The following is a 23,940-nucleotide window of genomic DNA, read 5'->3' on the forward strand; positions in this document are numbered from 1 at the left end:
ACATGTATTGCTTGTCTATATATATATCAGGTTTGTTTATTGAGCTATTAATTAAACAGATTAAATAGTTTAAGATGTATAACCAGCCTGACCTATGCTAAGAATATGATGACTGACAATTTGACACAGAAACTTACAGTCTCTCCTCTCTGTCCAGGGTGTCCGGGCAGCCCGTCCTTTCCTGGGGGTCCCTGTTGGGCAAAAACAACAGGAGTTTATTACTACAACTATAGCTTTTTTGTCAGATTGAAATTATAATATTTTAATTTATAACATATTTTCCACATTATTGTCACTCACTGATACCACTTTTAGAAGTACAGTATATTGGTGAAGACAATATAAATGATAAACTGAAACAAATTTATCCCACTGACTAACTAAAAAACTAAAACTAAAACTAAAAAAAAACTGCAATAAACAAATAAATAGCAAAAGGAGACACTTTAGTAATTAGTTTGTATCTATCATGAGTCATAGAAATGATTTATTCAGCCTTCTGCAGCTAAATGTAATCATAGTGCAAAATCAGAGTACGAAACAACAAAAAGACACCGACTAGTACACGGAAAAAGTACCACAATAAATATTAACCCCAAAAATGATTGTTCTTTCTAACATATACTGAAAGTTGATATAGTATTTATCATGACAGGCCTATTTCTGTGTTTTATTGTTGTGATTGGACAACTATAAATGCAGAAACAATAGGATATATATATATATATATGTGTTCCATTTGACAAAACAGCATCAGTGAATGAGGTCTGAGGGGGCGGCTATGAATTCAACCTTGAATCAATAGCTTGAAATGGTCTCCTGCCGAGCGCTGCAGAGTGAGAAAATGGGCCCTGCTTCGATAACAGTTTTACTAACGACCTCTGGACAGAATTAGGCATATTATCACGGTCTACCACACCCCATGAACTCCTCAAATTAAATCAATCTTGACTTATAATGTTTGCAAACCAGACTGATTTGCAACTCAGGCTATAGGGGAAGTAAGGTGACTCTGGACAGTTGGGTCTGGTGCATATACACTGCAAAAAGTTAAAATGACTTAAACTAAGAATATTTTACTTTATTCCAATAGATTCAGATTGACGAGTAAACGTATTTACCAATGGAATAAGTATGTTTTTCTAAATTCAAGCAACAAAAAGTCTCAAATCAATAACTTGGTTAGATATTAGTTTTTGCAGTGTATGGAGATGTACTTACAGGGGGTCCCTTTGGTCCAGGGAAGCCCACCGGTCCCTGAGGTCCTTGTGGTCCCTGGAATCAGAAAAGACATTTTAAGATTAGAAAGGAGCTAGGTAGTTTAAACAGTTTCATTATAAAATTGTCAAAGTAACTGCATTCATTGTCCTTGCATTCCGTTGGTTACATTTTTCAATCTGACAGAAAATATTTTTTTTAGTTGATTATAGTTGCTCTTAAAAATAAATGACAAAAGAACAATTCGATTTGTACAAGTATGTATCTGTGCACTGTGTTACTTCTGCCACGTCAGTCTCCATGGAGATGTTACAGCTCTGCCTGGGTTGTTCCACATTATGGCATTAAACTTACCAATATCCACAGAGACAAGCAGTAAGACAAGCAGCTCAGAGTCAGAAAGCATTTTTACAAGGTACTTCTTTAGCAATGAAAACCCCTGTATTTAAATGACTGCTACTTATTTATGTATTCATTGACCTTTATTTATCCAGGATAGTCCTGCTGAGATTAAGAATCTCTTTTTCAGGGGAGTCCTGGCACCGCAGGGGACCCTGTTGTGTTTTTAGTGATAGGGGAATCCTACACAAGCACAAGGAAAGCATGCAAACGGCACACAGAAAAGCCTTGTTACAGGATCAAACGCAGGACTTTCTTGTTGTGAGGCGAGAGCAATAATCGCTTTGCCACAGGTGATATGTTTAATATTTAACTCTATGAGCATAAGCAGATGACAGACTCCAAAGTTCCATAGTGCACCTTTAATTTTTTAGGTGTTTCCAAATGAACACATGTAGCCTTTTCAATATACGGCACATAATTGTCTTATTATTCAAACCATATTGTAGTAGTAATAGTAGTTTATTCAGTCACTTGCAAGTAAACAAAACATAAAGTCAATTAAAGGGTCGTTATTAAAGCGAGGTCTATGGGAAACGTTTTCAGTCCATGTGTGACGATGGCTCTGCAGGTCACAGGCTCGTGCTTTGATTAGCTTTTGGAGTTTCGCAGCTTCATTACAGAATATGGAGAGCCACAGAGTCCACTGATCAAACCGCCTTCATTTAACAGTGTCACAAAGCAACAATGTTATTCTAATGACACCGCGTCTGTGAGTTATGGAGCACTTTGCGGTAAGATGGGTCTGTTTTAAAATGGGCAGCGTGATTCAGAGAGGATTTGTTTTGTTAAGATCTGACAATGCAGACTTCACTATACTAGATTTAATCAGAGGCAACGCTGTAACATTATAATTGCCAAATATGAATAGACGGGCAAGAAACAGCATTTAAAGTGGGTATAGCTTTTGTGGCAAGGGTTTGGGACAATCTCTACTTTGTATCTGGTTCAAATTGTACTAATATGATTGTAAAAGAGTTTATTAAGGCTATGGAAATGTCTAAATGAATAAAAATAGGACCAGTGGATGTGAATTTAAAGCTGAACTATGCAATGTTTCTGGCTTTTGGCACACTAACGGCTTGTCTCCATGGTTATGTCATTCTCTTGTCTGGAAAGTTCCACTGTATGACATTAAAAGTCTCTGTTTTGCATTCAATTCAGTCACAGGTGTTTTTACTGCTCATTCGCACTGAGAGTAGGGTCAAATCTCCACAGATCTGACATGTAGCTAGGCCTGATGGCTGCACCTGCTTGTCTGCATGGAGACTGATAAGTTTAAAGCCATTTTGAGGAACATTCTAGGCATAGAAATGACATCTCCATGTAAACAAGCAGGTTACAGACCTTCCGGCAGAAAAATAAGACGTTGCATCTTTGACAAACCTCAAGATACAAATGATATTATAATATTTGCAAGGGTCTTTGTATATTTCAAACTATCCCACACACAAACGATCAGGCTGTATCAGTATTTTTCACTGTAGACAGCATAACACCTAAGAACAGATTATTCACTTAAATTAGGGGGGAACAAACAAATAACAAGCATCACTAATGTATTGGAAAAAAGCTTGAAAAATACCTCTACACTTTATTACCCGTGCTGTGTTATAAATGGGGCAAAAATAACTCCCTGAAAAAGCGTGGCTCTAACTCACATTAATGAAAACAGTGAAATAAGGTGACGCTGCTGGGAGGCTTTGAGAGGGGACCAGCCGTTGCCGAGATTAGTGAGTATGCCACTTGTTTAACCGTGCAGAGAGGACTCATTGTTTTACACACACGCCTATGAATCTAGATTGGACAATTTGCTTTACTTTGGGGAATGCCGCAAAGCCAAAATCATCTTATTTATTATGTTTACACCGCCTCAAGGTTACACCTGTCGGCCAATTCCACAACAAACAAACTCCGAATAATGCGGGTAGATTGTACATGAGTGAGTCTGATAAAAACGCATTATAGCGGGGGATAGGGAAATAACATCACGCCCAAATGGAAATGCAAGAACAAATGCTAAATAAAGGCGCAGTAAACTCGGTCAAATGCATATTGGAAAAGCAGTTAAGTGTTCACAGTTTGTCAATATGTTTTGGACTTACTCTCTCTCCGGGTGGACCAGGGGGGCCATCGTTGCCTGCTGTGCCCTGCAATACAAAGATAAATCATCATCACTTAGTATAAAAAAAATATTCTTATTGATGCATTAGTCAGACTGCCCATTCACAGTCGTGGAACGTAACAAACTAAAAGTAGTAAAGTACTGTACTTAAGTATAAATTTTAGTTATCTGTACTTTACCTGAGTACATTCTTAAGTAGTTCCTTTTACTTCATTATATTTAACAGCAGGTATCTGTATTTTCTACTCCACTACACTTTTTTTTACTGGACTAAAAAGCAAAACTTATTTTTTTTAATTGTTTGAGACCTGCTGGAAAGTCTGAGGGTTTATTTTTAACATATTTGTACTTTTAGCAAACAAAAATATACAAATAAAAACAGCTAGACAAAACAAAAAGATCGATTCAAATTAAATTCAGCACAAATCTTCAAAATCACAGTATCTGAAGCTTTATTAGACCTCAAAAATTTGCAAAATACTTTTCTTTTTTACTGTTGAAGAATATTTTTTTTAAAAGTGTTTTAATACATTTACTTAAGTAGAGAGTAAGTAAGTAAGATTTGTTCATGTGATACTTTTACTTTACTCGAGTATTTATTTGTTCTGGTATCTGTACTTTTACCTAAGTAACAAAATTAAGTATTTCATCCACCACTGCCCATTCATAAATAACACTGGAATAATCAGAGTCAGTTCTGAGCAACTTCAAATTGATCTTGAATTTCATGCAAAATCTGTTCAACCTGATCAGACATTGTTTTAAATAAGAAGATTTTACACAGTATTTTGGTTCAAATGTTGGTTCAAATTGCTGAGCATTTTGAAAACAGCTGTTAATCAGAGATTTTTTTTTATTTATTATTTGCGGTGTATCTTAATCACTTGTAAATGAAATCCACTTCATAATATTTCATTAATTCATTCTACACGATCAATTAAAAGATAATTTAGTAGACTTAGACGTAGGCAAACTTTGCTGATCCTCAAGGGAAATTATTTGGACACTGTAGCTCACACATCAGGAAAAATGTAATAACAAATATCAACAATATTAACAATAAGGGTTCAAAGAGTAAAAGTAATGGTTCTTACCTTAGGTCCTGGTTTTCCTGTGGGACCCCTGGCTCCTCTAGCTCCACGCGGACCCTACACGTAGTAGTACAACCGTGAATCATCAAGTGTTCAATTAGGTAACATATATAAAATCAATCAAATGTGTATTTTTTTCATTAACTTTAACATGTATCCAAACAAAAACAAAAAAAAAGACAAAGCAAAAAACTCCCACACCCAACCCCAATCTGCATACAAAATACTAAATAATAATAAAAACGTCACTCCAGTTAAGTCATATAATGTGTAATTTGATGAAATAATTAAAAAATACATACCGTTGGACCCCTTTGACCTCTTGGACCAGGTTTTCCAGCAATTCCCTGCCAGAAAACAAAAATATTCTTCAGTATTTTCTCCTTTCTCTCCAAATGAGCGCCGTAATTACCATAAGCTTCATGTAAACACCATGTAACATTGTTTGGTAAGTCTTCAGTGGGATTTGTAAGTCCTTTTGTTTCTTTCTCTTCTTCTTTGGTTTAATCCGGCATCAGAGGAAGCCCTGCCAATAACTGCACCGCACTTTAAATATTTCTACAACAGCTGCTAAATGACTTCCTGGCTTAACGTCAGAACTGTCCAGAATTAGATTTTAGGGGAAAAATCTACTGAGTGTTTGGCAGATGGCCTCAAATTAAGTGAGATAATAAAGTCCAAAGTCACAGTGGAGCGACTTCATCTTCAGTCCATTATAGAAGATCATTATGAAGTGATACTGTTATAAAACACAATGACTAAGATTTATTTTAAACTACACTTCATTAAAGGTGCACTATGTCACTTTCTGGTTGGGGGTCCGTCACCTGCTTGTTTCCATGGAGATGTCATTGCTTTGCCTGGAATGTTCCACAGTATAACATTAAACAGCTCTACCTTAAATGAATTAAATTATAGGTGGTTTTATAGCTCAAAAATATCTAGAAAACAGGCATTCTGACTGTGAGCGGGGTTGCCTCTCCACAGATCTGACCTGTAACTTGTTCTTGTATGCTCTCTCTGGAGATAGAAAGGTTTAATACCATACTGCGAATCATTCCAGACAAAGCAATAACATCTCTATGGAGAAAACCACACAAAAGCACCAGAAAGGTTACACAATGCACCTTTAATAACAATGTAATAAATACATTGTGTAAGAACCTGTAATTACGTATGGTCAATTAATCGATTCCAATATCAGGAATCAGAGATTTTAGGTTTCCCACAAAACCAGTACTGATATTAGATCTGATATTGGAAATTTAGGCTTTTTCTCTCAAACACATTAACCTTTCACAAAACTGTTATGTATCCTGCAAGTAACTAATGAATAGCCGTGTATGAATTAAAGTTTCAACATCATGAGAGGTCCAAGGCCAGTATCAGTCAGTAAAAAGTCCAACCAGGATATCGACTGATCCAGAAAATGTTCTTACACTGGCACAAGGTCCCTACTAATAACATGCACATCATTATACAAGGGATGTACCGATATCCAAATTTCTTAGTATGATATTATCACGATAATCATCTCATGGTACAATATTTATTGCGATATTTGGAAGAGGCTAATATAACTGTAGATGAGACACTGTTTTGCTTTTAAAATGCCTTGACAAGATTTTGGTGTGAATTATTTCTGTCATAATCCCAAGAATTCAATTAAAAACATATATCTTCATGTTGAAATGAATCATGGGATATGATGTTTCTGTTCATAAGCTGTTCCAAGCAAAGGAACTTGTATTTCGATATATTGTGACTGCCCACGATATTATTGTGAGCCTTTTGATGATATCACGATATTTTGGTACATCCCTACATTATACTATAGGTTAGTGTTACATATTTCAGGTTATCAGCTGTTACATGGGTGTGTTACATTGTACTTAATAAGGTATGATGAAGGGCTAAAAAATTAGCCGCATTGAAAATCAAAATCACAACTTCAATCATTACAATTAGAAAATTAGCATAGGCAATTGCATAATGTCATCATCTGCAAATAACAAAATATTCTGCCTTTACAAACATGTTCTGAAATGCATTCGATTCAATTCAAGGCGATTCTTGTATTCATTTTGCAGACTTCTCACAAATGAAATGTTAATGCTCATGGAAAAGTCTAAAATATGCTGTCTCCGTACTTGTCAGACCATTTGCAAATTACATATTTCTCCAAATCGTAAAGTGAAGCATTACTAAAGTTTAATTCATAGGGTAAAACTAGTCTGAATTGTACCTGGGTTTTTATCAGCACTTCCCAAGTTACATGAATAAACGCTACTTTCTACGAGCCCTTGAGATAGAAGAAAGCAAAGCACGATTGTTACCATATCTTTTGTTCTCCCCCCCAACTATATTGATTTTTTGCAGCTGTTACGTTTCGTGCAAAAATGCCATACAGGAGCTTTTGTAGTATAAATCAATTTTCCTTTGTGGGAGAGATATGCAGTGATTTTCATATCCAAACAACAACTGTGTATTGAAGATTGGGGCTCGACTTACCCTAGCGCCTTTCTCTCCGTTGGCTCCTGGGAAGCCTGGGAACCCACTGGAGCCCTGTTAATAGGAAAGGGAGATATGGTGAAGGACAATGTAACCACACAGCATGAATGAAAATGAACTGACTTTATATCTACAGCGCTGTCCGTGAACTGAAAAGACAGACTTAATCATATTTCTTTCAGACATTTGTACAATAGTATCAACATATTCAAATAAATGGAAATGGGGGATCTATAGTTATATTTAAAATGAACCAAAGCAGTCATAAAAAACAGCAATGTTTGTGTTGTTGTCTCTAGATCATGTTTGGAAGATTTAAAACTGATGGCAAATGAATATTCCTATCATCCAGTCCAAATATAACTTAAAAAGAGAGACTTAATAATATTTCTTCCAGATATACAATAGTATCAACATAAATAAATTATAATAAATAAATAAATTCAAATTTGGCCCATGATATAATTATATTTGGCCTGCGAGATCATATCAAATATGTATTAGAGCTGGTCCGCCGGCTACAGAGAGGCTATAGAGACATTATTTTTGTAATACTTTGTTATTTTATATTATACTTGTTCTGGATGCAATGTTTACACAAAACTATTATTAAACATTTATTTTAATAAGAAAAGGGTTAATATTACATATCTCGAAAGAAGAGAGACTTAATTATATTTTATTCAGACATTTTGTACGTATAATATCAAAGTATTAAAAAAATGCAAGTGGTGAATCTATAGTTATGGTTAAAATGAGTGATGTTTGTGCTGTTTTGAAAGTCTCTAGATCATGGCTGGAAGGGCATCTGACTTAAAACTGATGTCAAATTACCATTCCAACACTTAAGAGTAAACTAACTTGAGAAATAACAACATTGTAAGCACAATTTTTGTCTTTTTATAACTGTACACTTAAGGAAACTTCATGGGCTTAAATGATCAGATTGAGGTGAATGTCAATGGACTTTAAAAACACAGAGGAGCACTTTCAGATTCTCACGATATGATCTATGACAAGGGGGTAGCGAGTAGGGAGTTGTGAGGAAGTCAGACTAAACGAATTTTAGAAGTTTTAGAATAGACTTTTGTTTGTGTATTCTGAGATAAAACTGAAATTTGTCTTCAACACAGCTTGCAAACATCATGCACCACCCCTCGAGACAACACAGATAATAAATCAGACAATGTCAAATCAAATGTTAAAATAAAACACTACTCATTGCATTTCAAAGGAAAAGTTAAATCTGCTTAAAGGGACTACACTATTTTTGATTTATATTATGTTTTCTCCTCATCAAAAACATACCCTGAGTCGTGTTTTGTTTCATTCATTAAACACACAAAACCTGCATATTTAGGCTGAGTTCTCTCAAACAGGAAACACTACGTTCCACTTTGTGATGTCACGTGGTTCACTCTGTTTTTAAACTCAATACACCTTCCACTTGAATAATTTAAATAATTTCTGCCCTGGAACTATTAGGATCTCTATTGAACAAAAGGTAAAAGGTCGCTGTTAACTTGAAAACTACCACTACATGACATCACAAAGTGGTACAGACACATTTTGAGCTTTTGAGATGTAGTCAGATAAATAAAAAAAGATTATTCAAACATGTGAATGGAACAAAACACAACTCCAGGTATGTTTTTGAGGAGGTAACAACTCATAAGAGTCATTTTTTTCTGTAATATAGGACCTTTAAAATACTTAGTACTGTGCACAAAGTCTAATATTGCGGTTATTTTACTTGTTTTTGTACTGATAGAAAACGGGAACTCCAGAAAGTCTTGGTTTGTCCTCAGTGTGACTTTATTACAGCCCTTAAAACTTCTTAGTTTAATATTGCCTTGATCCAAAACAACACAGCACTTGTGGATTCAAAACCATCTTAAACCATGAACCTGGTTTTTGACCTGAGCCGATGACTCAAACACTGTGATGTCTGAGCTCTGAATGACCATCGACGAGACCAGGAGTCAAGTGTCATTTTGTTCCACTTCTCTGAACTACAAAATGGCCATGGCATTGAAACAAGGGTACACCCATTCAAAATAATGAACTACAATAAACATAGTCTGGAAACTATGAGATAATACAGGCTACACAAAGATTAATGCACACTAACTTACTTTTATTAAGTTATAACACATGGATTGTTTTACTTTGTACTATAGTGCATGCTCACAAAAATGTATATTCAAGAAGTATATGTAAGTTTATCATATTTAAGTTTATTTGGTGTATCAGTGGTCTTGTTCACATGCACACTAAAATCTGATTGTAATCTCATTTCTGGACCTTTAAGATTATTTAAATGACATGCAAATCCCAAAATCTGATGTGAGTAATCAGAGGGACCATGATAAGAAAGAAATTAGAAGATTTGGCTTCTTACATGTAATTTAAATAATGTTATAACTATAAAAAAATTGACATTAATCAGATTTTGACTGTGTGTGTCTATGTATTATTGTAATTTCTCATAGTAAAAATGTGATCTCTATTTAATCTTTCATCAAATTTTTAACAGTACTGCTTACTTTATAATAAGAATAAATTGTAATACGAATGTCATGATCAGCTTGATTTTAGACTAATGGGCTGAAATTTTGATTGAAACCCTGAGTATCTTGATTGGTTATTCTTACCTTAGGTCCTTGCCTTCCTGGATAACCTGGCAATCCTGGAACACCAAGTTTACCCTGTGTGAAGGCAACAACAAGCATGTTTAAACTCACAAAAACATGAATCTTTAAAAAATTCAGTAATGGCATTTTGAATCTGTTACCTTCTCTCCAGCGGGACCAAGGGGACCAGACTCTCCGTTGGGTCCAGATCGGCCTTTGGGACCCTCAGGACCATCCTCTCCGCGTGGGCCAGGCAAACCAAGCTCTCCCTGAAGGTGATATACAATGGGAATATATAAGGCCAAAATACTGACAGTAACTTTACTCAGATGTTCTCGATGCTCACCCGGTCTCCTTTGATTCCCATGTCTCCCTTGAAACCTGGGAAACCATCTTCACCCTAAAACAAAAAATATATATTGATCATAATTTGTAAACAGTGAGCAAATAAAAAAAAGAAAAACATATATAGTAGCAGTAGGATGTAGTAGGCCAGTAAATCCTACTGATGTTGTTGTAGAAATGTTCTTAAAAGTACATTTATTCAAATCCAAAAGTAATGCATTTAATTATCATATTTAAGATACATATAAAACATTTGTAAATCATCCCTGTGCATTTCAGGTTTCATGCTGCACCCTGGTGGCCAAGACATGGAACTGCACTTGCTGCCAAAATGTTGCAGAGTCTTTATGTTAAGTTTTCAAAATGTAAAAAAAAAAAAGCCAAATGTATGAATGGTTAAGGAAAATTTCACATGAAACGGCTTTAAAGGACTAAACTAAAAAACTCAAAAAGTAGGGATTTGTGATAAAGCTGATTTGTTTCCAATCAATTCCAAGGCTACAATTGACAATACCAATTATCAATTATTTAATTATCGAAAATAATAAAGTGGTAAAACACTCACACAACTTTTTTCATTAAAATTGGCCAATACTTTATTTCTTTACTACTGAAATGTTATGGGTCTTAATGGGTAATAATAAAAGTACTTCTAGTTTGTGGTGTCAGACATTGTGCATATTGTCCATGTGTTTTTAAATTTGGTGAAGCAGCTCTATTCCAAAAGTCTAATTACAGCTTTCTAGAAGAATCAATTCTTTTAGAGTAGTATTGATACTGGACCAGTTGGTACTGAAAATGTCGATACTACTACGATACTTCATTCACAGATTCCTCCCCACAAGTCAAAGTAAACTTCCTGGGACACTTCCTCTAGTCGGTCTGTCACCTGTGTGTGATTTTTATTTTTTATAGATATACTTTCCCAATATCTGATGCATTATGCAAGATGTCTCTTCACCCCACATCACACCCACCACCTAGACACAGCCACACACATACACCTGCATAGCCCTGCCTGCATACTTTATTCATAACTAAGCCCTCTCCTCCAAGGTTCCAGTGTCAGATTCTCTCCCCATAAATTATTCAATAAAAAACCTGAATAACTGTCACCGCATTGAGAAACAGCCGCTCACAGTCACATAATAGGTTTAAAACTGTATTGATTTAAAATAAACATCATGAATATTCAATTTAAGGTGTAAATTATATAAAATGCACCGTAAATATAGAGATCACACAATGCTTAAAGGTGCACCGTGCAACTTTTCTCATGTAGGGTCAAAAACCTGCTTCTCTCCATGGCCTGGAAAGTTCCTCAGTATGGCATTACACTGATTACACCACAGAATCAAGTTACATGTCAGATCTGTGGAGAGGCTAGCCCACTCACAGTAAAAATGCACGTTTTTAGGTCACTTTTATTTCTTATTGCGCAAATGCAAGGTGTATAGATATGTTTAATGCCATACCGGGACATTCCAGAGATCTCCATAGAGACAAGCAGATGGCAGATCCTCCACCAGAAAAGTCACACAGTGCAGCTTTAAGGAAGGAGTGTCAATACTGCATTTGACAAGTCTAAAAAGTCTGTTTCTTTAGAAGTTGGCTATTGGGTGACCCCTGTATACCAGCGCTGTCAATAAAATATAAAAGAAAGGCTACAAAAGCATGGTGACAGGTAAACAGGATGCAACAAAAAGATCCATGAAAAGAAAATCTATCTCTCCAAAAGTTGATGTAATTTGTCCAACTTTGCGACAACGTAAAAGAAAAAGAAAAAAATCACGCATTACTTTTGGCATTGTTGGTGGCATTTTAACTATATTTTGATTTTTGACAAGTGCTTGGTTGTTTTGGGGTTTAATGAAACATGTCAAGTGTTTTCCTTCTTTGAATTTTCTGTTCATTTTGACGAGGACAAGGCCAGACGAAGATGGGTAAGTAAAATGCAAAACAGCTTGTCAAATCTTTCAAAGTCATTCGCCATCAACATGTTAACGCCACATTTTCAGAGTTGAATTTATAATATTTTTAGATTTTTATTGAGTGGTTGCTTTATTTTTTTCAGAAAGTTTGTTACCTTCTCTCCCTTTCCTCCCTTCAGACCACGGACACCATCAGCTCCCTGTTGAATACAAAATAAAACAGTGAATTATAAAAGTCACACAGCTTTCAATCTGAAGAAAATTAAACTACTTTCTCAACACCTCAGCATTACCTTAACACCACGAGGGCCGGGATAACCAATGGGACCCTGTGGACCTGGAGGACCCTGTAGACAAGAGAATATTCTGTTTATAAAATGGCTAATATTGTAATTTTGACAACTAATAGTAATACAGAAATGTATATACAAATATAACATAAACAATGAATTATACATACCTGACCTCCCTTCTCTCCAGGTGGACCCTCTTTTCCAGGGTGACCCTAAAGTCGAAAACAAAAAATATTTATGAATCACCAAATGTACAGATAATTTGACACATTTTCTAGTATTTACCCTACTGTCTATCTGTCCTACTTATTCCCATTCAGACTCTCTGTTCTATGAAACAAAATCCTAAAAAGATTTTTAATTAAATTTTTCTCAATATGATTCACAGTTTTTATCTTTCCTGTATTATTTGTTTTTTGCTCAGTTTTAATATGTGTTCTGTAAAGCGTCTTTGGGTGTCCTAAAAAGTGCTGTACAAATAAAATGTATTATTATTATTATTATTTATTTTATGGCGCCAATTAAAAAGCCAATTTACACCAGATTGCCTCCAAGCAGTAATAAGCAATATATACTATAATTACGATACACGTTATTAATGCACAAGTGTTCAGTTTGAGAAAGTCTAATAACAACCTTATACAAATGCTTGAGGACCAAAATAAAATTAATAAATAGTACTTCTATTAAGGGCACACTGTGTAAACATTTCTTAGAGCAGGTCTGTTGTTCCACACTATAGCATAACACTTACACAGCAGTTCAGTAAGAATGCATGTTATTAGGTCAATAAAAACATATGTAATTGAGTAAAGGCTAGATCAACGGTCTCTAACTTTTTTCCTCCGGTGAGCTAATTTTACAAAACAAAAATGCCAGAGAGCTACTCCTTTTAGCGGCCACAAGAAATTGAGATGATTAGAAGAAAGAGCGCAAGCCTTTGGGCACACTTAGATGCCTATAAAACATAAACTATTGTTCATTTATTAGTGCACGAAGTTGAGCTTCGGTAAAAGGCATGTAATTAACCACATTTTTGTTATTCAGCACAATGGTATAATTCCAAAATCCCTTAGGAAGCTCCTTGGAAGGGGGTGGAAAGATACTGGTAGCTCATGAAATATAGGTTGGAGACCCCTGGGTCAGATGAATAGTTTATCGCTGTACTGTGGAACCTTCAAGACAATGCGATAATATCTCCATGGAGACAAGAATGTGACGGAACCTCGACCATAAAAGGTACACAGTGCACCTAACATAAAATATATGTATGTATCAATGTACTATAAGCCCAAACTGAACTCTGTCTTTACCCTAAAGATATATAGCTTTAATATGCAGTAATGTGTGAGTGTATGGGGAAGTCTGTGTAGGTGGACAGGCCCGTGCACAGTCAGCATTCTGCCCTGAGAGTTTTTCTGTAGCTCTGCACACCTGGAGCTGGTCTGAGGTGTGGGCAGAGTCTGTAAATCAATGAACTGTGGAGCCTGAGGCCAACGCAACACAGCCTCACACCTGAACCTATGCCCCGATACGCACGTCTATTGTACAGGGCTCTGAATGGGAAATATTCTATAATGGGGAATGGTGAGGCTGTTGCTATGCTGGCATAGGTTTACGCCTGTCACAATAACAAATTATAGACGATAAACAACTACTAAACTAATTTATGCCACTGACACACTAAGCCCAAAGCAGAATGATTAGAAAAAAAATATTCCAAAAGTATAATACAGTTAAAAACAAATTGCAATACAAAATAGCAGAATTAAACACTTAAGTTGTTAGGCTGTATCTATAATGAGTCATAAGTTCTTCTCTAAAGCTAAAATCTAATCATAGAACAGGAAAAATAACAAAACGTTTCCCATTAGTACTAAAAAAAAAGTACCTACGATAAATACTGACCCCCCAAAAAAGATTGTTCCATATAGCATATATTGAATGATAAGTCAATATAGTAATTATCATGATATGACAATGAAAAATTGTGTTAAGATCTGCATAGAGACTCCTGTGGTGATTTTGGGCTACACAAAAATACCCTGAATTAAACATCTCAGGGGATTTTGATTTTATTAGGACAATAAACGCTAAGGAATTTTAATCAATTTCCTATCACTGAATGTAACTAATAAAATGTTGACAATATCAGTGGTTATGTTACTTTCTACTTCCTGGAAAGACTTCCTGCCATAGACCGAATAGCTTTAAGTTTGTAAGAGTTAAAAACTGCACTCACAGGAGGACCATCAGCTCCAGGTAAACCAGGCAACCCGGATCTGCCCTGGGGTCCCTGTAAAACACAAGGAAAGGTGAAAGGTTAAAGGTCATTCTGAGTTCACATGGAGCACCTGCAATTCTCAGACTCATAAAAAGACAATGCTGCTTTAAACAATAAATTTTATGTTGATTAAACTTGTTTTTCAAGAGTATCTGAAGAATTTGACTTTTGTTGATCTTCAGTTGTTTCAATGCATTTTAGTTAAAGTTTGGTACAGGTGTGTTCAACTTTTACCCAACTTTTACCCAACTTATAAAAGCCCAGATGCTCAGAATAGCTCCAAAATATATGTGTAACAATGTTTGATAATTGATATGAACAATATATAATGTATTCAAATGATAAAGGCAAATTAACACAACTTTAATGAAATAACCTAACCATGTTTTTAGTCAGTCATACCTGAAAAGGATGACATTCAAAATCATGCAAATAATATTACTGAGAATTTTAATGAACTTACTTTTTCTCCAGGTGGTCCAATGGGGCCTTGAGGACCAGGGAGACCCTATCAGAGAGATAAACAAATATAATTACCATGTGTTAATATTCACCAGATAGACAGGAAAAACAGGAGAAGTGTCTGCTTGTGTTATAATTAATTACAGATGGGCATATTTGCAAAAATTTGTGGAAAAATAAGTTTTACCAGTCTCAAGTTTATGTGTAATTTGAGCTTCTACTTGTGCATGCTTAAACAGGTGTGGCAGCGCCGCAGAAATTCCACCAAAATGAATGGGATTCTTTCAAAAGGTCTGATCCGGATCGGTCCCCATTCCCAAGATAAACCAAGAAAAAATGTGTGCGTTTCTGGTATTTTTAGACCACCAGTGGGGAAATGAGTTGAGTAAAAGACTGGAAGATGATAAGAAAATATGTTCAGACTTCACAAGATCAAGCAAGTACAACATAGAGAGAGTATAGGATCTGTGTAGGGTCTGTGTTATGTATTCATCAAATGCGTCCCTGAGGTGGCAAAGATAGAAAGTCAATCTCTGCTTTTCCCTGTGGACTTGGGCAGATACAGGGCAGATACAAACAGGAACAAAGGTCTATGTGTTAGACTCATGTGCTCATTACACAGAGCTTTCCGGAGGCATACACTACACTAGATGTTGGTGTGTGGTGGGGTGGTATTGATTTTTTTCACCTGCGTTCCTGGGATTCCTTGCTGTCCGGGTGGGCCTGGTTCACCTTGTGGTCCCTATAAAAAAATAAAAATAAGATCCAAGTAAGATATCTCCAAGTCTGTGAAAACAAAAAGTTACATGGTGTTTTGACCTTTGCCATCCTGCTTTGTCTCTAGAATAGATTTTATCCAGAGACTGCAATAAAGCAATTTTTATTACCTGGTGCAAGCATATTACATCTTTTGTGTAAGTCAGTATTTTTATATATATATATTTTTTTATGTGTGTTGTCCCTTATAAATAAACAAATAAGCTGAAGTACATAGTCTTAATAGCTCTGATACCCAATTAATTACAGGCTCATTGTTATAAAGGGTAATAATGTAAAATCTTATATTTACTGACCCCTAGTGGCATTTTACATATTGCGTTTACTAGTGGTATCTTTTTATAGCCACAATAAAAGGGTTTTGACTCCACCCATTCGTAATTACTGATGCTGATTGTAATTGTAGTATGATTTTTAACAACAGGGGGCAGTAGCAGTCTGCATAAGTGAAGTTATAATAATATACGTAGTAAAAAGGCAAAGATACACTGAATAATTACATACATTTTGATAGCTACTGATTGATCAGTTATCAGTTGATGTCTGTTCAGTGTTTAATGAAGAAAATGTTTGAATCTGTTTGTGATTCTTGGACAATCACTAGTAATAATAATTATGTACTAAGATAAAAGAAGATTTATTGATTCTAAAATGGGGAAATTTAAGTGTCGCAATTCCAATTAAAAAAAAACAGCAGAAAAATAAATATATACAGTGAAAACTCAAGATAAATATTTTTTTGAAAAACATTAAAAACACACAATGTAACTAGAATATAAAAATATACTATAATAAAAATAAAACACAACATTTTAAATTGGATACCATGTTTCCTTTAGGACCATGGGGCCCATCCACTCCAGCAACACCCTGAGAACGACAAGCGACAGAGTAATCAGTCAACTTTATTTTAAAAGGAAGTGAGCGCAGATGAGGAGATAGTGAAAGAGGAAGTACATACAGGGGCTCCGGGTGGTCCGGGTGGTCCACGTGGCCCCAACAAACCCCTAGGACCCTGCACACAGAGATAAGCAGTGATGGAGGGTGTCACTTTCAATAGGAGAATCCTGCTGAGTTCTGCTGAGAAAACTCAACAAAAAGCAAATGTAACAGGATCTCATAGTATTAGTATGTTTGGGACAACAGATAATCCTTACACTCTCTCCAGCCAGTCCCCTTGGTCCGATTTCTCCATCTTCACCCTGAGGGAAGAAAAGGACAGGGAATTTAAATGTCTTTGGGTAACATTACGAATAACTAACTAACTGAGCTTTATATATGGAGACAGCCAGACTTTAACTCTTTATTTACGTTCAAACGAGCCCAAATCTTTACAAGTTTAACCAAAATAATAAAAGTGTTAAAGGTACACTATGTAAGTTTTTGGTTGGGGGCCTGTCGTCTGCTTGTTTCTGTGGAAATGTCATTGCTCTGCTCCACAGTATGGCATTAAACAGCTCTACTTTACATTTAATAAATTACAGCTGTTTTATAGCTCAAAAATACCTAGAAAAACAGACATTTTGACTGTGAACGCGGTCACCTCTCCACACATCTGACCTCTGGTTTGGTCTTCATGAACACAGAAAGGTTTAAAACCATATTGTGAATCATCCCAGACAAAGCAATAACATCTCCATGGAGAAAGAAAAAGCATCTGACGGACCCTCCAATGGAAAAGTTACACAATACACCTTTAAGACAACTGTTAAAGCCTAAAGGTAGAAGGGTAAAAAGTGTCTATTTTCATGGGGAGGAAAGGTTACACATAAACTTTAGTTCTTAGGCCCCACCCCCAGCTGCCGCTGCTTCAGGCAAAAGACTGGCTGTATATTACAACATATTCATTTCTGACTTCTCCACAAAAAAAGGAAAAAAAATAAATAAATGCAGCTAACTTACTCTCTGTCCATCCTCTCCTGGAGCTCCGATTGGTCCTGGAGGTCCAGGCTCTCCCTAAAAACAAATTGACACAAGAGAAATTTATTTCTTAAGTCTAGTAATTGTCAGTGTTATTTTATGTTAAGTGAAATGTTTTGTACTTGTCAGGCAAAATATATCTTAAAAAGTTCTAGACCATATTTAGGGTAATCCAATTACTGTTTCCTCTAACTTTCCAATATAATAAATAGCATTATAAGATTATCCACCACCAAATTACAATTAACAATCCCAGTAACCTTTGCCAAATCCTTAATAAGTAGAATTATCCATTTGATAATCTGGCTTTCTTTGTTGAGAGAAACCAGCTGTGTCCTTTTGTCACATTTTTCTATACTGCCTGTAATTCTTCTGAAGTTGGATAAGGAATAGTTTAAAATTATAATCTGTTTCATAGTTGAGTGACATCCCTGACCCTGTACTTACCCTGTGTCCCTTCTCACCGGGCAGTCCAGGCAGTCCATCAAAGCCACGGTCGCCCTGTAATCCACAAAAACGCATCAATACCAAAACAATATAGTAGCAATACACATGAAATTCAATTGAAATGTAATTAAATTTTATAATCAGGAAAAGTAGTTTAAGTATTTTTTTTTTACCTTAGAACCTGGCTCTCCAGGCATTCCACGGGCTCCATCAGCTCCGGCACGGCCCTGTAATATAAGAAAATAACAAATACAATATATGATTTAAACTGTGTGTGCACTTTTGTCAAGATAGCAAAGAGCAAACCTACCTCTGTGTTACATCAGTAAGCATAAAATAAGGATAGAAAACGAAAATTCAGAAACGTATGTATATATGATGGAAAAATTACCAGAAACATACAACAACTTTGAATGCGTGAAGCCGTAATGCTTTACTGTGGTGTTTTGTGCAACAGGGTAAACTCTATTTCAAATCAATAGGGCTATAATTGGATTTGTGAGGAATTAAACAAGCCTGGTTAAAATTCGCTGATCATTTAGGTCTTGTTGTGCGGCGTTGTGGGTTGTCTGCATGTTAATAACACTATCTCCTGCCTAATATCCATCATCACTTTTCTCTTACGGGCATTTTCAGACAGATTTAGCTCCTGTTCATTGATCCAAGGACTACAGAGAAAAGCCTTTAAGCACATCTCAATTAATTGTTTGTTGAGTCACTATCTAAGCTCCCCACTCAGAATTTGAGTCGTGGCCACCAGTGAAGCCCAAACTACCGCATGGCAACACAAACTTAGCTACGAAAACAAAGAGCTGTGAGCCATGAGCACACACTTTGAGCTCCGGGGGGTCAGAGGGTTTACTTACCCGCTTTCCTGCTTTGCCAGGTGGTCCAGCAGGTCCCTGGATGCCACGAGGACCCTGTATCGAGAAAGAAGAGGAGATGTAAGGCACTGGGGTGATCAGGCTTTCCCTGTGGCTGGCCCCCGATATGCCACTATCACTGACTTTGGCCTGTTTAAATCCAGTCTCATCTATTCAGACAGGCTTGCAACACTCAGTAATGCCCTGACACTTGTTTAATTTCACTGTTTAGTTGTTAAATTTTTTACATGTTTTTATATGGGGTTGAATTTATTGGAAAGCACTTGTCGCCTTGAGTGTTGTAAAAGAGGTCTATAAATAAATATTGATTGATATAAATGCATTATGAACTTTTTTTTTTTACATAAGCCAAAGTGCTAAAAAAACTGAAAAAAAAAAAAAAAGTTCTGTTGCCATTTTCAGGGAACAAAATGAGCAAATTGTGAGCTTGCTTTGGCTATATGGCGCAACACAAAACAATAAATAATAATAAAAAATATAATAACTTCGTAAAACAATGTCAGTACTAAAAAATATTATGTTCATTTAAAATTGCAAGGCAGCCAGAAGTTGTAAATGTAGAAGTGCAAATCACAAAACATAACAGTCTAATTTACTGGATACCTCTAATTAAACTATTAGTAAAATCTCTGTATTATAAATTACCTGTGGGCCGGGATCTCCACTTTCACCTTTAAGTCCAGGAGAACCGGGAAGACCCTACAAAAATGGAAACAGAGACATCTTTATTCAAATATGCAAACATTTCTAAGAGGCTTCAGTGGTGCAACGGCGTCAATGTGTCAGCAGGTGGCGATGTTTAGCTGGTAATATCCATTGTTCATTTCTGGAGAGTTAACAGAGATGGCAGCTGAGAATGAAAAATAATAAAGGCATGTAAAAACAAGATAAATTAATCCTGATTAAACATATTGATTTATTTTATGTAACTATTATTAATGTATTATTACTATTAATCATTTATGTTTTAAAAAAAAATGTGATAATTGCAAAAATAAGACCTAATGTTGTTTCTTAATTTATGCTACCTGTTACAACTCTAGTCTAAACTTCAGTGACAGATGCACATGTCCACTTGTAGCCAAACTAAATCTTTGCTCACTAATCTAGGTATTAAGCTACCATAACTCTTCATTTCTTGTAGAGGGCCCTTTTCTGTGGATAAATAGTAGATCGTGTATCAACAAGCCTGGGAGATTGGAAAGGGGGGAGGTAAGGAGGGGATGATATTTTCTTGGAAGCTGTTTGAACTTAGACAGTAACTCAAACACCACTTATGTACGTAACGATGAAAAAATCAATCAAAACAAACTACCAGCTCTATATTGATTAGAGAATGTTGTGTACAAGAAAGTCTACAATGTAAAATCAAGTGTATGTAATTACTAAATTGGCCTAAAAGTTACTAAAGAATCAAACATGCATTGGAAAACATTGCAGAAGTAGTAAAAAGACACATATCATTGTTCAATTCTCAACAGTCTGTTTTAATTAGCTGTAAAGGGCATTTTGTTTGAGAGGAAATGAGGTATAAAGTACTCACCACTGGTCCTGATCTTCCTGTCAAACCCATTGGCCCCGGGGGTCCCCTCATCGCCAGCTGCAAACCAGACACACACAAAAAGTATATTAGATTCTTCTCCTTTTTCAGAAGTTAGGCCTCCACTGTCTATTCATACTGACATTTTGTAAAAGTCGAGTGACTGCTGTCTATTCACCTTTTCATAACCTGTCACATCCCATAATGCATTGTGGGTTTTTTCTTGGAAGGTTTATGTAAGGTATTTGTTGGGTACCGTCTTCAAAACATTTAAAGTTAAGAAACATCTCCGATTAAAAAACACTATATATGTTAATTCATATACACTGTCCCTGAAATAAATAGACTATAATAATAAATAGACTAATATATAAAAAAATTATGTATTTCTATGAGGGATTACATTATATAAGTACTATTATTGATCATTTTTACGTTATTCAAGGTTGATATGACTAAGGTAAAAAGTACTTTGACAAACATGAGCATATACAAGAAACTATGGGTTAATGTATTATAATGTAATGGCAAGTCAAAAACTCTCACACCAAATAAACTTGTACATTTTATATGAATACAACCTTTTAACACATTTCTTAATTACTCCTCATCACCAATCAGATCTGATTTATAGACCGTCACAAAAACAACAGTATTAGCTCTTTTCCTAAACCATGTCCAGTCCAGCGGACCGGTCCCCAGAGACCCCCACCTGTTGTCCCAGGCCACGCGCAGGTCACAAGTATTTTTAACAGTGTCTCTTGTGTGCATCTGTTCAGAGTGGCTTATTTTATGTTGTAGCTCGGCATGTCTGCATTTAGCAAGGCTGGCTAAAATGTGACTAGAGCTCGCCCCACCAAAATACAGTTCGACATAAGAGGGGGGACATGGGAGGGGGAGGGGGTGTTTGGGAGTCACTTCTTGTTTGGTTTACTTACCCTGGCCTGGGAGAGGATGGCCTGAGCTTGGGCTTCTTGGGCAGACACTACGGGACCCTTCTCACCATCTCCACCAAAACGGAACTAAAGACAACAGCATAGTTAGAGTGAAAGTGTGGAGGCAGTTTGTATACCAAATAATGTTAAATTACTACACTGGTACTTAAAAACATTTGCACACTTTTACTTTTCAGATTTGTACCAGCTCTTTAACAGGTTTATACCAGGTTTAAACAGGACTACACACTGGCTATAGCAGTTCCTACAAAGTTTGTGATCACCAGTAATTGCTTCAAAAAAATTTGTCCTCCACCAGTAAAAATTTGTAGTTGGACTATACTATTTGTAGTTGATACTAAGGATAAGGCTTGATACTTGACTTTGATACCATAATGATATTTTCATATTATATATTTAAAAACAGAATGTAAACACAGAAAATAATAGTATTATTACATATTTCCATGTGGATATAGATTTAGAGGTCTCTTGTTTATCTGAGTATCTAGTTTTGATACTATGTTTAGTATTGATGAGTGTTAATTTTGACAATCTTACGTTGGACCAATGTTCTGAATGTATGGAGAAGTTCACTGACATCCTAACATTAAAACTGAAGATAGGGCCAAATAATGGTCAGATATTTGAGGTTCACGACAGAGTGTGATATAAAGAGCTTATTCCACAGTACAGACTCTTTCTACACATAATATAACAACTCACTGGAAGCATCAGCATTGTACCAGGAGGACCAGGCAAACCATCAGCACCAGGCAGACCAGGACGACCAGGAGGACCCTGTAAAAGAGATAGAAAGGGCACGTCTGTTTAAAAAGTCATTATTGATAAATCAACTTTCAGTCTCATCAACACAGTAAAGTAAATATGAATATAATGTTGAAAATGGTCATTATGATACTATTATCATACTATCAGTCTGCATTGTGTATTAGTTATGTAGATTAAGATTATGCATGCTTTATGTATTTCAAAACTATGAGGATTTTTAGACATCCAGGTATATTCATTTTAATAATTTTATAATTACAGTATTGGATATTATAATTACAGTATTTTAGTATCTGTTAAACACTAAACCTCTCTCTAGTTAAGGGGTGGCCTATTATTTTTTCCATGGGGCCACATGAGAAACAGAAAATATTGTGGAGGGCTGGGCTTTGCTAAATTCTGCCTAATATTAATAGTATTTCTTTATAAATAGCAGTAAATAGCATTGTTTTGATGAGCTAGTAAGACTGGTAAAAGTTTATGTTATGAATAAGCAATGAAAAAGTGAGGTTGCCTTGCAAAAAATTTCATTAAAAAAAGCATCTCTGAAATAAAAGCAATGCAGCTTTAGTCCATGAATGAGGTAAAATGATAAAATATGTTTATTTTGTAATTACACATGAGCTTAAACGGGCTGGTCAGAGCCAAACAAAGGGCCGTATGTGACCCGGGAGCTGTACAATGCTCAGGTCTGATCTAGATGATAAAATACAGACCACATTTGGTACACTGTGTTCAATATCATGAATTGAACTAATAAAATGTTATGTTATACGTAAACTTGCAGTGTAATTGGCTTTATATGGTCAGATAGTGTTTTTATAGTCAGTGTTTAGGATTGAGTTAAATTTAACTGTGGCATTAATTGGACCCAGACCTAACACTTGTACATACCACACACATATGTTCTGGTAAATAATCGTGTTTGCTGTTACTTTAATGACCTTTTCCTCCTATACTACAGCACATAGACTGGGTTTGTCCATCTGTGAGTCACGCTACTGTCGTCGATCCAACATAAACCTCCTTTTGCATGAGGTCTGATCTTTATTTATGTTCAAATGAGCCCAAATCTTTACAAGTTTAACCAAAATAATCAAAGTGTTAAAGGTGCACTATGTAACTTTTCTGTTGGGGGTTGGTCACCTGCTTGTTTCTAAGAATATGTCATTGCTTTGTCTTTAATGTTCCACAGTATGACATTAAACAGCTCTACCTCAAATGTATTCAATTACAGGTGGTTTTATAGCTCAAAAATACCTAGAAAAACAGGTATTCTGACTGTGAGCAGGGGTGCCTCTCCACAGATCTGACCTATAACTTGAAGACAGAATGGTTTAATACCACATTGTG

At 35.8% G+C, this 23,940-nt stretch overlaps 1 protein-coding gene across 1 annotated transcript in view; it reads right to left on the bottom strand.

Annotated features, from left to right (window-relative positions):
• Window positions 1-23,940, bottom strand: part of col11a1a (collagen, type XI, alpha 1a) — a 116,579-nt gene that overhangs the window by 67,704 nt on the left and 24,935 nt on the right. The window contains exons 12-37 of the mRNA XM_055151120.1: window positions 22,522-22,596; window positions 21,799-21,882; window positions 20,864-20,920; window positions 19,966-20,019; window positions 19,303-19,356; window positions 18,610-18,663; window positions 18,437-18,490; window positions 17,972-18,025; window positions 17,227-17,271; window positions 17,031-17,084; window positions 16,895-16,939; window positions 15,981-16,034; window positions 15,294-15,338; window positions 14,789-14,842; window positions 12,714-12,758; window positions 12,547-12,600; window positions 12,409-12,453; window positions 10,324-10,377; window positions 10,139-10,246; window positions 9,999-10,052; window positions 7,345-7,398; window positions 5,136-5,180; window positions 4,837-4,890; window positions 3,723-3,767; window positions 1,222-1,275; window positions 138-191 (exon numbers count right to left, since the gene is read on the bottom strand). Of these exons, the coding sequence (XP_055007095.1) occupies window positions 138-191; window positions 1,222-1,275; window positions 3,723-3,767; window positions 4,837-4,890; window positions 5,136-5,180; window positions 7,345-7,398; window positions 9,999-10,052; window positions 10,139-10,246; window positions 10,324-10,377; window positions 12,409-12,453; window positions 12,547-12,600; window positions 12,714-12,758; window positions 14,789-14,842; window positions 15,294-15,338; window positions 15,981-16,034; window positions 16,895-16,939; window positions 17,031-17,084; window positions 17,227-17,271; window positions 17,972-18,025; window positions 18,437-18,490; window positions 18,610-18,663; window positions 19,303-19,356; window positions 19,966-20,019; window positions 20,864-20,920; window positions 21,799-21,882; window positions 22,522-22,596 (1,449 nt within the window). The remainder of the gene's footprint in view (window positions 1-137; window positions 192-1,221; window positions 1,276-3,722; window positions 3,768-4,836; window positions 4,891-5,135; window positions 5,181-7,344; window positions 7,399-9,998; window positions 10,053-10,138; window positions 10,247-10,323; window positions 10,378-12,408; window positions 12,454-12,546; window positions 12,601-12,713; window positions 12,759-14,788; window positions 14,843-15,293; window positions 15,339-15,980; window positions 16,035-16,894; window positions 16,940-17,030; window positions 17,085-17,226; window positions 17,272-17,971; window positions 18,026-18,436; window positions 18,491-18,609; window positions 18,664-19,302; window positions 19,357-19,965; window positions 20,020-20,863; window positions 20,921-21,798; window positions 21,883-22,521; window positions 22,597-23,940) is intronic.

The sequence above is a fragment of the Boleophthalmus pectinirostris genome, unplaced genomic scaffold, assembly GCF_026225935.1.
Source record: "Boleophthalmus pectinirostris isolate CB_2022bp ecotype Guang Dong unplaced genomic scaffold, ASM2622593v1 HiC_scaffold_15, whole genome shotgun sequence".
Lineage (NCBI taxonomy): Eukaryota > Metazoa > Chordata > Actinopteri > Gobiiformes > Gobiidae > Boleophthalmus > Boleophthalmus pectinirostris.